The sequence below is a fragment of the Streptopelia decaocto genome (assembly GCF_964273445.1).
Source record: "Streptopelia decaocto genome assembly, chromosome: 4".
In the NCBI taxonomy this organism is placed as follows: Eukaryota; Metazoa; Chordata; class Aves; order Columbiformes; family Columbidae; genus Streptopelia; species Streptopelia decaocto.
In genome coordinates, this window is record NC_138658.1 from 51,007,913 (window position 1) to 51,023,042 (window position 15,130).

At 38.0% G+C, this 15,130-nt stretch overlaps 1 protein-coding gene across 2 annotated transcripts in view; it reads left to right on the plus strand.

Annotated features, from left to right (window-relative positions):
* CORIN (corin, serine peptidase) overlaps positions 1-15,130 on the plus strand; it is a 142,061-nt gene that overhangs the window by 38,223 nt on the left and 88,708 nt on the right. For both annotated transcript variants that reach the window (XM_082051152.1, XM_082051153.1), the window contains exon 4: positions 12,233-12,443. In XM_082051152.1, coding sequence (XP_081907278.1) covers positions 12,233-12,443 — 211 coding nt within the window. The remainder of the gene's footprint in view (positions 1-12,232; positions 12,444-15,130) is intronic.

The window sequence follows — 15,130 nt, forward strand, 5'->3', positions numbered from 1 at the left end:
CGAGACAACTAAAGTTATGCACATGTTTCAAAACAATAGCAAAATCCTGTCCAACCTAATATGCCATGGAAACTGGTCTCTAATGATAGATTTAATCCTAAAATTAATGTAATTTTGTGCCTTTTGTATATTTAATGGTAAGTTCTTAGAAATATGTCTCCAGTTTCACTAAAGAATCCGGTAATTAGGAAATGCCTAATCAAAATACCAGATCTGGAATACAGTCTGGCTCACACCTCATGAGTGCTTGGTACTCAGCCTCAGCTTTGGCTAAGGAGCTTACCTTCTCTCAGGTGTGCCTGCCTAAGGGATTAAAGAAGCAAGTATGTGCCTTAGCCAAAAAGGCCAGTATCTGGAAGGACCTTGGTGAAAGAAGTGGGGTTCCAAAAAAAGGAGGCTGCTTGATGAAGAGTCCAGCGTTCTGTAATATGCTTTGGTCAGGAGAATAACTGGGTTAGAATTTATGACTGCATTAAACTCTGAGCCGAGCAAGAAGTGTCTGGTGCAGACTGGCTGTGGTTTTCCACTGTACAGCAGCTGATACAGATTACCTTAAAAAATTATGATAACATTTCAACTCTGATCTAAAATGTGAGTTTTATTTCCCTCCTGGCTAATCCCCTCTCTGTGACCTGGGAGATAATGAATTGTTTTTCTACTGCAGGTGGTCAGTAGCCTTATCACCTCTCCCTTTGGTACCTGTGGAACACGAGGGGGAGTTGAGAATCACTCATTCCTTTCAAATTGTATAATTAATTAGCTGAACGAAGTTAAATGCACAGCAATTGTTTTCAGATACCCTTGGAGTCTCACTTCTATTTCAGATCTGCAGATGGGGTTTGCTGTTCAAAAGCTGGTTTCCTTTTTCTTCAGATAAGCTATTATCGGTCGTCTTGGCTTCATTTAGGTGTTAGCAGTGCTGAGAAGGTGTCCCTGTTCCCTTTGCTCAGAGCCATACTGTGCTGCATGCTACTTTTCATGCATTGGTGTTTGCTGTCTCCTCGATGAGCTGACTCTGCTCTGACACTGGCTAAGTTAGTACCAAATGCGCTGACTACACAGGAGCTGTTAATAAAACTTATAAAGCCTGAAACTTAAGAAGTAAATGGTTTTGTACCTGAGATTCTTAAAAAATAAGCTTATTGACCACAACTTTTTTTTCTTTTTGTCATGGAATCACTCTTGAAATTACTCCTATCCAGATAGCCTAAAATACTTATTTAATACAGTTGTCAAAGTGAATTGTGCCGACATTCCTAACAGAAGTTTTGAGCCAATCAAAGGCAGAAGACATGTATTATGTACATGATGTTCCTTTTTAGGCATCAGTTTGAGTGGAAATTTGAAATATTGTTTTGATTTGTGCAAATGTACCTCAATAGATACAAAAGGAATACATGCAATTGGAAAGAATCCTAGTAGGAACCAGAGATGAGTAAATGACATTCAAATGTTCTTCATTCATTGTGTTACTTTAATTTCTTTCACACCACTTGCTTTGCCATAAAGAATTTGGAACCTGCTTCATTTACAGATGTCTCTTTAACAAACTTTTTATTTTTCTGGTATTATGGTGGCAATGTGTCTTGGCTTACGTTAAATCATAAGGAACAACAGAGATCAAGAGAGTGACACATTTAAAAAGGGAAGGCAACTATTTAGAACAACACTTGAGCATATGCTAAATTCATCCCTATTGAGAAAGCCTTCAGCACATGCTTAAAAGATGCTGTCAGCAGAGAATCTGTCTAGCCTCAAGATTGAATTCCAAATATTCAAAAGTCAGGGCTTTCCAAAATGTAGTTGGCACCTACCTCTTCTGTTGATTTGAATGGGGTCTGTTGGTGCTTAGTAGTTCTGAAAAAAATGTCCACTTATTCTGTGTACCTTTTTATCCCCACATACAGGGGTATGAAGAATTTTAAGCAGTTTCTTATCAGATCTAGAGCACAGCACTAAACTTATGAATTCCCTTAATTATCCAGAGAGGTCTGCCAGAGAGGCTCTGCAACTTTTCCCAAACATGTGACCTCTGATTTGAGGAATCCAACCAGTGTTTATTAGAATAGTGAACCTCTAATTAGATGAATATTCAATGCCTTTCAGAACTGGATGTCTCATTTTGAATATCCAGTTAAAGAGCTTAAATCTTGATATGGTAGCCTCAAATACTCAGTTTAGTGCTTTGAAATAAACAGGAAAATAAAGTTAAAAATACTCTTTTTATTTGTAATGTTTTCATCAACATACATAATTTTGAACTGCTTATAAAGCAAATGTCATCCTTTCATTTGGATAGATTTTATTTTGGAAGGATGATTAGGTACCCTGGTTACAACAACTGTTTAGTATGTTATTTAGATAAAAATGCATCTACAGTATTTGTATTCTAAGTGTTTCAGCATTCCATGAGGGAAAAAGTGGTACTGAGAGGTGACATAGAAGTGTAAGGGTTCTTTAAGCCTAAGATAACAATGCAAAAAAAACCCCACCCAGTTAATATATATTTTAAAATAGACATAAATTATTTGTATCTGAATAGCTTACACCATCATAAGTATTTTTAAATTCTTGTGTAAGCAATTCTAAAAAAATCTTATCTAAACCATAAGTTTTTAAGTGCAAAAATGTTGGATGAAATCCAAGTAGAAAAAAATAATGAAGAAACACAAGCAAAGTGGGATGTGTTGAAAGATAAGTCGCACTCTTTAAGTTGCTCTCATTATTGAGAGGTAAAATGCACTCATTACAGGTAATGATTTTTATGGCTTGGATAGCAGAGAAAGTATATAAATAGAGACATACAAACTCTATCTGAAAATAAGAGCTATATTGACAATACAAGATTGCAGAAATTATAGTATTAAGCTGACATTGTAATATAGAAAGTGAAGGGCAAGTAAAGATGGAAAATGAAAAGAAATGTAATTACATGAGAGGTTAAGTCATATAAAGAGTACTTTCCACTGCATACAGCATAAGGGGATTCTGGAGAGAAGACAACTGAGGTCTCCAACAGTTGGCAAGAGTCATTCAGACACTGAAGAGCTTGACATTGTTGAAGAAATGAAATTAATTATTTGTCTCACTATTTACAATAGCAAATTTAGGACAGATATCTGAAAGACAAATGTTTTCAGGAGTCTTGAAGGGGAAATATTAAAAAGGAAATTAAAAAAATTTTGTTCCTTAACTGGCTGATTTAAAAACAAAACCAAGTGAACTGGATCCAACCTGAAAGTATGAATAAAATTGTGACTTAGTTTGACTGGTATATTTTGAGTACTATGGTCAAACTATTTGTGAAGTTTCTTCATTGTTTTCAAGCTGTGATTCAAAATACGTCCTGATATGAACAGCTGCAGAATAGCGAACAGAGTACTTTTTGGAATAATTGGAAATTTTATACTGAAGGAAGCAGTACAAATGATGCAGAGATGTTGATCAGACTTGAAAAGAATTGAAGACTTAGGGTTTTTAAAATCTGTTTCCTTCCACAGCTTGATTTTGGTTTTCTGTACATGTTTTGTCTTCCTCTAATTTATACTCTTATAATGAATTAGCCTGACAGAAGGATGCATCAGGGTTTTATCCTATAGTAGGAACTATCCAAATAACCTCATTCTGTTCCTACATTTTTGATGTGTCCTTGTCTTTTCCTTGCTTCTGTTCAGCTCTCCATTCAGAAAGATCAACTATGATTTCCCTTTCTCTCAGGCTTCCTCTCTCAACTTCACTGAATTTTTTCCACATGACTCTGAGTCCAGTGTCTCTGTTGAAGGTCTGCTCAGTTGGCAAAGGGTTTATCTTCCCCAACATGGGAATATCATGCAGTGAGAAGCACATAAAGATTATCCAAATCTGACACGGCTAAGTGGGATCTGGGATAGCTAAAGAAAAGGTTTTAAAAGACAGTACATCAATGCTTGAGGCAAAACTAAATTGCCTTTGTAGAATTGTTCTAGTGTTTTCAATTATTCTTTCCTGTTACTTGAATTTGAAAAGAAAGAATATTTTTATTAGACTATGGTGGGTTGCCCTTGGCAGCTGTCATATATCCACCTAGATACTCTCTCTCTCCCTCCTCTCAACAGGACAGTGGAGGGAGAACACAAAAAGAAAAATCTCTTGGGTTGAGTGAAAAACAGGGAGATCACTTACCGCTTGTCATCAGGTGCAGAACAGACTTGGGGAAAATTAATTTAATGTATTGCCAATTAAAAATAGAGTTGGATGGTGTGAAAAAAAAATACAAAAACCTAAAACACCTTCTTCCCACCCCACCCTTCTTCCCAGGCTCAGCTTTGCTCCTTCATTCCCATCTCCTATACCTCCTTACTGCTGTGAGTGGCACAGGAGCATGGGGATGTGGTTGTGGTCAGTTCATAACAGTTCCTCTCTGCTGCTTCTTCCACCTCATGCTTTCAGCTGTTTCAGTGTTGGGTCCCTGCGTGGGCAGCAGTCCTTCCAGAACAGCCCCTATATAGGTCCTTTCTGTGGGCTGCAGTCCCTCAAGATGAGCCTGCTCCAGCATGGGTTGTCTGCAAGCTGCAATTCCTTCAGGACATACTCATCTGCTCTGGCCAGGAGTTCTCCCCAGGTGGATGTCCACTTCACTGGGGCCTTTTCCATGGGCTGCTGGGGAATCTCTGCTCTGGAGCATCTCCTTCCCTCCTCTTTTCTTCCCTCAGTGTTCACAGGATTATTTCTCACACTTCTTTTTACGTCACTCCCCTGTACAGCAGTTTGCCCTTTTTTAAACATAGTTTCCCTGAGGTGCTGCCGTCATGGTTGAGGGCCTCAGCTTTGCCTTGCAGTGGGTCTGTTCACATCAGCAGGACCCAGCTGTGCCCAGCGCGGGGATGCTCTGACCACTTCTCACAGAGTCCACCCTGCAGTCCCGCCATTGCCACCTACACCCTGTACTGAGGAATGTGGGAAAAACAGGCAAGTTTTGTTGGGCATAATCCTCCCACTAAATCATGTAAGAGGAAGCAAAACCCAGGGAAATAAAATAAGAGAAGTTATGTCTAAATTTTATTTTAATTGTGAGAAATTAATTATACACGAGAGAAAAAATAGTAGTTAATACAGTGAAAGCTTTTAGCCGAAAGGTGGTATGATGTGTTTTAGCCATTGCTGGAACTGTCAAGACCAGAGGACACTCGTAAACCATTATAAGCCATTGTCTGAATTTTCCTTTGTCAGAAATGCTAATAATACTTTATTCTGTCTATATCAGGTGTTGTAATTAAAGCTAGCTTTTCCTTCAGACCTTACTTTTCTTGTAGTGCTAAAGCATATGAGAATGACACCACTACTGCTTTGATTTTATTAATCTTTTATCACATAATTAGTTTCATAAATTTCTTAAGATCTGTTATTCTGCATTTTACTGTATTTTTTCCAAGGATTTAAAAGAGCACCCAACTAGCACCCTTACTAATTTTAGAAATTTTGGCAGTTTTCCTCCAGAACGTGTGTGTGTGTGTATATATATATTTTTTTTATTATTATTTTTTTTTTTTTAGATTTGGTAGTATGACGTGTACTGTTCTGTAAGGATTGGCTAGTGTGTTCTGTTACAGTATAACGTGACCTAGAAGAGAATAAACTTGCCACTTTTCTAGGAGAGTGGAAAAAATGGAAGGAAGGGCCTGAGAATGTCTTTAGAAGGGAACAGCCACCTGGCGTGAACACTCAGCAGCCAAGTTGTCCCTTGTGTCAGGAAACAGAGGCTTCTGTGAGTTGTGGAAATCATGTTTTCAAGTCAGCATTCATGTGAAAAAATTCCAGAGTCTATGCTTTTGTTGTGAAATAGTTGTTTTTAAGTCCTGATAGTTGAACTAAGGAGAAAACAGTTTGTAGATTTCTCTGCTGGGTGGATGGTGAAAGACAGATCCTAGTTCCTGGCATCTCTTGAAGTGTGTCAGAAGAAAATAACTTATTTGGATGCCTTTTCTGAGTTAGAGAAAACATCTGACATGCAATATGAGATGTTAAGTCCTAAGTGGACTGTACATGACAAATTCGTAGCTGGAGAGAGGCCATCAAAATCTGTCTATCTTCTGTTTTAATGGAAATGAAAATGTATCAAGATGTCATAGTAAATTAAAAGAGGTATTAACATTTTTGGAGACAGTAATGGGTTTTGGAAAGAAACTTTGATGAAAAGACCAGATGCTAGGTGGAATGCCATGCTCCTTTGATCTGGAGCAAAAGTCCATGTCAATCCAGATATTCAATAATAACAGGAGGTGGTAGAAGGGGCATTCTGTAGCTTCATATGTCTCACATATGAGATTGTGAAATCAAGCAGACAAGATCCTTTTAAGGTCAGGAGAATGTGGGAACTTGGGATTGGAAAAAAAACTTGATTTGCTGAATGTCATTCCTATATCAAGAAGTCTGCGAATTGCTGCTGTAGGTAAATTAGACAAGTTTCTAAGTTAGAATGGATGAGTTTAGCTAATGGACTTCATAGAAAATGTCAAGACATTTTAAGATTAAAGGTGAGATTTCATTCCACATTGGGGGAGCTTTTGCTATGAATGTACCAGGTGAATGTTGCCAATTTTCTTGGGGTTTACTGAGGCTTTACCAGTGAATTTATGGGCTTTTACTGTGCATCTTACTGCTGAGAGGGTACTAAGCTAGGTTCTGTAACAAAATGGGTGGTGATCGCTGCTGTAAATTGAACACTGCTTGTTTTTCCATAAACTTCTTAAAGATGTTCCATAAAAGTTGCTCTGATTAAAAGATTATTCTCTAATTGAAATATCAGCAAACTTGGCCTGGGATATTAAAATCAGGCTGCATACTTTCCTCTTCAGGCACTCTTATATACCATGTCATGTGTTTTTTTTATACCTGAGACCAAGGCTTGTTTTGCAGATCTGTTATGACAATCCTAGTAAAAATATACCCAAGCTGGAATCTAGGCCAGTTCACATTAGCATTATCTGATGGCATTTAACTGCATTACATTTAACGTGGCTGATGCTGGGAGGAAAGATCCTAGATCAGGTTTTATACAGCAAGTTAGAAAATGGATACATTCAGACTACAGACTTGCACCAAATTGATTAATCTGTTTTTAGAGTAAAGATGTTTTTTAATTTTTCATTAGAAAGGAATTGACTCTGATGCTGCAATTCAAATATTCCTAGCACTTTCAAAGTGCTTTATGGTGCTGGGCAGTGAGGACACATTGTGCCAAAGCACTGCTTCAGCTGCTGTGAGTAGGCTCTGATCTTACCTACTGGTTCCTTCCACTGTACTCCCCCTTCTCTTGTCCTAGAACAAGCGTTTTTGCTGCCAGAAAGCTATTCAACCCAATGATCTAATCCAAGTGAAAGAGCTATTTTTTCCCCTCTTTTTCTCCTCCAGCCTGTGCCCACCAAAAAATTTGAAAGTGTGGCAAGAGAGGAAGAGGGAGAGGCTGTTTTTTTCAGGCAGGTTAGTGTCCAGAGCTAGTTCATTGCATGGCTTCAAAAACATCCAGAAGCAACAAACACTGTTGGGTGAGGAATCTTGACCTTATCATTAGAGGGATGGTTGAGTGTTTTAAATCTAAAAAGATTAATCAAGCTTAAGCTGCAGTTTCAGCTGCATTTCTTTGGGGCTGCCATGAACATTGCCTTTCAGGAAAGAACGTAGGTGGTTATTTTCAGTCAGCTCAGTTCTCTAGTCCAGTTCACTTTATGCAGATGCAGCCCATAGGCAGTGCAATCTGGGAACAATCTGTAGAGGAGAGAAGGAAAAGGAAAAATATGTTCTTTAAATTAGTTTCAGCAGCACTGAATATGAAACTGTAGACTTGCATTGCAATTGTTGGAGTAGAAGGAAGCCCTTTTTTACTGGTTCAGTCCATTTGGAAATAGCCAGTGATAAACAGAAAACTCGTAATTTAGATGAATGTCAGAAATGACCCATATAATTAGGAACCATGCTGTAATGATGAACAGCTTGTTCACATGTTGTTGTTCCCATTCACTGCTCTTTTTTCCCCCGCTGTAAGTATTGCCAAAACTAGTTTATGTGCCTTCTATTCCCTGTAATTAATGATTCTTTACTGCAGAAAAGCAGCAAATAGGTTGAGGCTTTTCTGTGTGTATTTGGCATTTGTCTAGTTTGTTTCCTGCTTGTTTGTAACATGCTTAGTGCTAGTATGTTATACCATTAGTCAGAACAGCATTTTGTCACTGAAGGGCCATATAGGTTATGAAACACACCCTGTAAATATGAAACAGAATTTAGGAATTTAGTAGAATAGTTATACAGTTTGAGGTTTACTGCATTATTTTTTTTCTAGATCTGTGGTGCTTATTTATTTTCTAGATCTGTGCTGTAATTACTCAGTTTTTCTTTGAAGAAAGCACGTTGTTCCTACTAGAATATTTTTTAATCTTATCTCTTTTAATCTCCTTATTTAGATACCTACTCATTAAATAAGCAGTCCCTTGTATTTGTGTCTTAAATAGCTTTTTTCCTACTTTTCATGTCCTTTAATATAAATTATTCCATGCTCTGTAGAATGCTGTGTCTCTATCACTATTTGCCCAAGTACAGAGCAATTTGGCACTGAGCAGACTTGAGTGTCTGAAAGATATGTTCTGTTTATCACAAGCTATTGGGCTTGATGGAAGAATTAATGGAGGGACTTGTTTTGTGCAAATGATCAGAACAGAGATTCTCTGCTTTTTCTTCTCATTTCAGTTTAGGTGAAACAACCTTGCTCTGAAATAGCGTGTTACTCAAAGTATGACCAACTTAGGCAGTTGTGTGGAACTTGTCCCCTCCAAAGCAATAGGTAAATATCTGCCTGCTGCTGGGGTAGAGGTGTGTGGGCAAGCCTGGAAAGGGCTGATACACCTGTGCTCTGCAGCTCCCTGGGAGTGAGCCAGTGGGGTGCTGTTCTGAGCTCAGGAGTCCTGTGCAGAACTAAATGTGTACAAACACAAGGGTAACTTTTCTTGATTTACCAGTGAAGGTTTTTGAGACTGTGGCATTTGTGAGAATCTGGGATGTATGTAATATCATGATACAACAATTGCTATTACCCTGAAATTATGCTTTTTGTCTCAGAGATGTGGTGGGTATGGGACACTCACCTGTTGCACTGTAATTTATTTGTTGAGTGAATGACTGAAGAAAAAGTAGAAAAGGTGGATTGAGGACCTGTGTTAAAAAGATGAGGTTCTAACCCAGGTACCTGACTTCCAGGAGGGTGTTCCAGGATACAGGTCTGCCTGGGATTAATACTGAACTGATGTGGTTTTATAGGAATGCAAGATTCATGAAACTGAAGATGGATCATGATTCTGTTGCAAGAACACGTCTTGGGTTTAATCCCTCCTTCCATCTTTCTTTGTTTTAAAAATTCTTGTATAATTGATAAAAAAATCAGTTTTCTTGGCCATGAATGTTGAATTCAGTGCTGTGTTGTCCAGCCACTAAGTACTCCTGAAAGATCAGATAGCTCCAAGAAACTATAGCTCTTCTCTGTTAGGATAGTGTGAATTTTGAAAGGTCTAAAGCAGTCCCTGCGTATGCTCTCAGCCAAAATGTCACTGCTTCTTGACACGTGCCATGGCAGGGACTATTTTGCAATTGTGCCTCAGGAGATACATGATGGTTTTGTGAATAATTTTGAAATTCCACTGGTGTAAACCTTATGTTCTCCTCCTCCCGCCAGTTTAGGATATTTTGATTTATTTAAATAACTATAGTGTGAGATTTTTCTGGGTGGGGAGACCCAGAATTGTGCGTGGGTTTGTTATCCTGTTGTCACAACTGTTATTGAAAATGTAGTCCTAGCATCAGGAAAAGAATGTAGGCAAGAGATAGCTGTGGAGAGATTAGCAGTGTAAGGAGTTCCTCCTATAAAAGCTTCAATATTTTAAATCTTTAAATCAGAGCTTTTGTGTTTCCCTGTTAAGCTTTCCCAAGCAATAAAAATGTAAAAACACCAAACCAAACAAAAAAACCCCAAACAAACAAAACCAAAAACAAAACAACAACAACAAAAAACCCAAAACCAACAGTACAAATAAACAACGAGTTTGTTCAAGCACAAAGTACAATGCAAAAAATGAAGGGAGATTTTACATTTTTATAACGGGTCAAGATACTGTGCAAAAGTCCCAAAGTGTGATTCTGTGAGTAGTCATTGAAGAAGTGGCACCTTTTACAAGAAATCTTCTGAAGTGAATTTCCTTCCCTTCCCTCTGCCTGTTTTCCCTTTCTCCTGGAAAGCTATTTTAGTATCACAAGATTTTGGCCTCACAGCCTAACAGGTAAATTTGATGACCATCCTGGTGGAATTTTTCAAAAATACCTGTAAAACTTCAGAGCAGAAGTTGCACTGAAAATCACTGGCACGTGTAACTAACTCATATAGTCACTTTTGAAATTGCACTTTGCATTTCTGAAAGTGTTCTCAATTTGGAGACTCACTACTTTTTTGCTGACCTCCCAGCATTTACTTTTAATTCTGAATGGAGAATATGTTCCTGAATTGTACGGAAAAAATGTGATTTCTAGATGAACAAATCCATTAGTCACTGTACTGTGGGAGTGAGAAGAGATCGTAGTAGAAAATGGGGTACACTTGTGCTAAGATTTCTTGTTAGCAGTACTGGGTGTGTGTTTGTGGAATCTTAACATGGGGACTTGTGGACATAGTTTTAGCTTGATTAGAATGAGGGAAGAGACTTGCTGTTATTTCAGTGGGGCAAGATTGGATTCCTTAGTTTCTGTTGAGATTTCTGGAGAGGGCGAAGACAAAGAGGATACTCATCAGACACTGAGAAAATAGGGTTTTTTTTTTACCAAGTCTAGATAAAATTTGAAACCCACCTTTTTTGTCCATCACTTCAAAGACATTGCAACTTGAAAAAGCTCTAATGACATTTTTCTTCATTATGCTTTGCTTTCCCTACTCCTATGAGAGGCTGTATGAGTCCATAGATATGAGAATTTGCCACTAGTGCATTTAGACAATGAAGACTATGTCTAGACTGAAAGCTGAGGAAGAGACAGACTTGCTGAACCCCTAGAGCTGCATCCTGTGGGCTTTACATCCCCAGCTTTTATCAAGTCAGGAGGCTGGGTGTAAGTGACCAACAGAATTCTTGGAAGAAGCCAGTCCCAAAATGTCTGATGACAGAAAGGATCTACCCCATTTGTTGCTACCTATGTCCAGTTTGCTCGGATAATGAGAACAGGAGTGCTAAAGCTTGAATGTACTCAGGTTTTTTCCCTGTTCAGAAGGTTAGAGTTGGGATGGTAATGTGTTTTTTTGTTTACAACATGATTAGTGGCCGAGTCTGGTCTTGACAACTGGCTGAGGTCCCTGCTTATTGTACAATGTGGATATGCTCTGCATGTGAAAAAAAAATAATTCTGCCAGAGTCTGACTAGATGTCCTAGAAGTGCCTCCATCAAAGTAGGGAGCTGTCATAAATTTTAGATTTTAATACTTCGTCCTTGATGAAAGTTCTGAATTTGGTGTATAGCTTGTGAAACTCACTTGTAAGAACTTCATGTAGCAAGTTAACAGTATCTGAGAGAGCATACTGCATGTGGCAGGGCATAAGCAGAGAAAGGTTGCTCTGGTAGGTTAAGAATGGGACAACAGTTAGGACAGATAGGTGTTCAACCTGAAAAATCAGATAATTCTATGTTGGTAGGATTAGAGAAGAAAGACTGTGCAAGTAAACCCATCGCCTTGGAAAAAACGGGTAAGCTAGTTGATGATTTTGTCAGGAAAGCCAGCTGCAAAGCAGAATGGTAGCAAAAAGAGAAACTTTATGGAAACACCAAAACCAGAGCCATGTCAGAACCCAATTAGCTTTAATTTTTTTTCATATGACGTCCATTCTTAGCTTCAGCCAAAGCTGGCTATATCCAGACAGTTCTTATGGTACATTCATTTAACCTGTGTCAGAAAGAATTTTGTTTCGTGTTATTTCTAGTCCAGTTTCGTAGAGGGTCAGAGGAATGTGGAAATATTTGGTTTTAGAAACTAAGCTACCCAGCTTCTCCAGATTCCTTTTTTTCTTAGATACTTGTTTTTTGACAGTATTATGATAGCACCATGTACTGTAATCTGTGAGGTACAGGTACTGCTTATATATTATATGTACTGACTAGTCAATTCAATATATGCTTTGAACCAACTATTAAATGGTGATAGTTTTGTTCTAAATGTACTGTTTTGATTTCACAGGTGCCTGCATAAATATCATCAACAGCCAGTGCCAAATGCTGCCATATAACTACACCACTGTAACTTCAGTTCTTTCCATTGTCAAAAGTATTGAAATGGAAAAGTTCCTGAAGTTCTTCAGTTATCTCAATCGTCTCAACTGCTATCAACACATCATGCTGTTTGGCTGTAGTCTTGCTCTTCCTGAATGCATCAGTGACGGTGATGACAGGTATTTGGGAATGAAAATCAGTGGCTAGAGCCAATTGTGGTAAAATACTCGCTGTCTAATCAGACAGACAAAGATCCAAACTAAGCCTATGACCTTCTCTATTGCAAAAGCCCTGTCTGTCAAAGCTATTCACAACATTTCTGCCATGATAAGCCTACTGCAATGGAGTTCTCTTAGAAAAATTATTACCAGTGTATGGAATAAAACTGTGGTACTAGGGCAGTCAGCTTTGGGTCTTTTTTTTGTTAAAAGTCTGTCCAGAATTCTGGTACCTGATTTTTAGAATCTGGACGTGCTGAAATTGAATGCTTTGTAACGACATAAATGCATTGGATATTTATAGTATTGGCATAAAGTGTGGTGGCTGCTAGCTAAATTAAACTTCAAATTTTTTTTTTAGTAATTTCCTCCAGAAAAGTTAATATTTTAAATATGCTTTATGGTATTAGATTAGTAGGATGTATTCAGAGTGACATAAACTGTTTTGGAAGCTTAAGAAGCATGTCTTGATTTCTGCAGTTGCATAATTACACAGCATTAGTGTCATGCACATGCACTTTTTTCATTGAGTTTGATTTGAAAAAGAATCAGTGAGTTTAACAGTGCTAAAATCAAAATATGACACAAAAAATGATTTTTTTTTAAATATATACACAATTTCTGATGTTTCTGGAGGAGGAAGAGAGAGGGTAGATTTCTTTCTCCTTGTTTTCATTTCTCCTTATTTCTCCATTTCTCCATTGTGAAATTCAGTGGAAGAGAATATGGCAGTGGAATAAGTGATTCCATTAACATAACAAGAAGTAAGAAGCCCAAAACTGTGCAGTTTAGAAGGGATAGAATGCTTGTGAAAAAAGATGAGATAAGCTTGTCTAAAATATAGTTGCCATTAAAAGGTACAGTCCCACTCCAGGCCATATATGCCTGCCATTTCCATTGCAGCATTGTGATTTCTGGATTGGCCAGTTTAGCTCACTAAGCTGTCAGAAAATTAATCCAGAAAAGAAGTGTACAGATGATTATATGGATAGGATTAGGGTGGAGGTAAGTTAGCATGGGTAATAGTGGAACAAGACTGAATATTAGACTGGCTGAGCTGTTTAATCCAAATACACCTGTGTGTGTATCTTTGTTAGACTACCAAAACTATTTTCAGTTAACCCTGTTTAATTCAGTGCATGATTAATTATAGCCCCCTCACTCCAATTCTGTATTAGAATTGTTCCAGTTAAAGAATCTGGTAACATACAATCTTAAGCTACCTGTGGTCTCTAGATATTACAGAATAAAATAAGAAAAGCGGGTTCAGGTAATCAATTGATATATTTAAACATTTAACAACAGAAGAGGCCATTTCTCTGTTGCTATGTTGATTCTGGCTTGTTTGGAATTTGACTTTCTCAAACGTTTTGAGAGTGAGTGGTGTGTGTCAAAAGTGCAAAGCTCATAAATCAATCAAACAAATAAGAGTCTTGAAAGGATAAGATTTTTACCTTTCCTTTTCCATTTATTTCCTGAAAACATCTTTCTTGCAGGGCTTACATTATTACAGCTGCCTTGCTAGTTTAAAAAGAATACCAGTTAACCTAGTTTGGAACATGCAAGTTTTTGCTCTTGTTTTGGGTGGCAACCAAAATACTTTGAGATTCAAGAGTCAGGGTTTTTTAATTTGTGTGTGGTTTTGGTGGTTTTGTGGTGTGTGGTTTTGCTGGTTGGTTTTGTTTGTTTGTTTTTGTTTTTGTTTTGTGTTTTTTTGTGTGTGTGTTTTTTGTTTGTTTGTTTTTAATCCACAACGGCAACCTTCTCCCATTAGTTTTAATGTCAAAGCTGGAACTGGATTTCTATGTCCTGGTTTATGTTCTGGAGGTAACAATGCCTCCTTCTGTTCTTATTTTAAAATCTTTTCTATGGAGACTGCCCTTGGCCCTGCAGGCTGATTGGGAAGAAAGTCCACAGTGCGACTGTGAATGATGCAGGTTAATGTTACAATCTGACTTCACTTGAAGTAGTCATGTTTCCAGAGTGTGTAAGGGGTGACACTGAAAGTATAGGCTGAGTGGAAATGGCAGGAAGAACCATAAGGCTGGATTGACAAAGTGCTGGTTTGTTAAATCTAGTTTGCTCAACCTGACTTGTCCTAGTTTGACTTCTGCTTTCTTCTTTAAAGAGAATACTTTCTTCTGTAGGCAACTGAGTGATTTTTGTGATTACTGTTTTTCTTGTAGCACCCAGTTATTGCAGGCAGAGGGATATATTTCAAAGCCATGAATAATGATTTTGAGAAGCATCATATCTGCCCAAGGTAGTTATTTAACGCCTTCCCTTCCCCACTCCCTCTCCCCAATAACTCCGCTGAGTGAGACCTGGAGAAGGTTCTTTGCTGGTATGAAAAATTCTTGGTATGATAAAGGGAAGTTACTTTGTACGTGTTGAATCCAGATACGAAAAAGGAAGAGACAGGCCTGTTCCTGTTCTAGCTCTCTTGAATAGGGGAATCTGGGAAGCAGAAACATACTTAAGGAGAAGCAGAAGAGCCATTGTGGAAAGACCCTGATGATAATGAATGGGTTATCTCCGTATGCTGTAGCCCTGTTTTTGGACTATGTTTGGTTGTTGTTTTTTGTTGGTGGTATTTTTTGTTGTTGTTTTTGTTTGGGTTTTTTTTAATATGCAGTATCACAAATAAT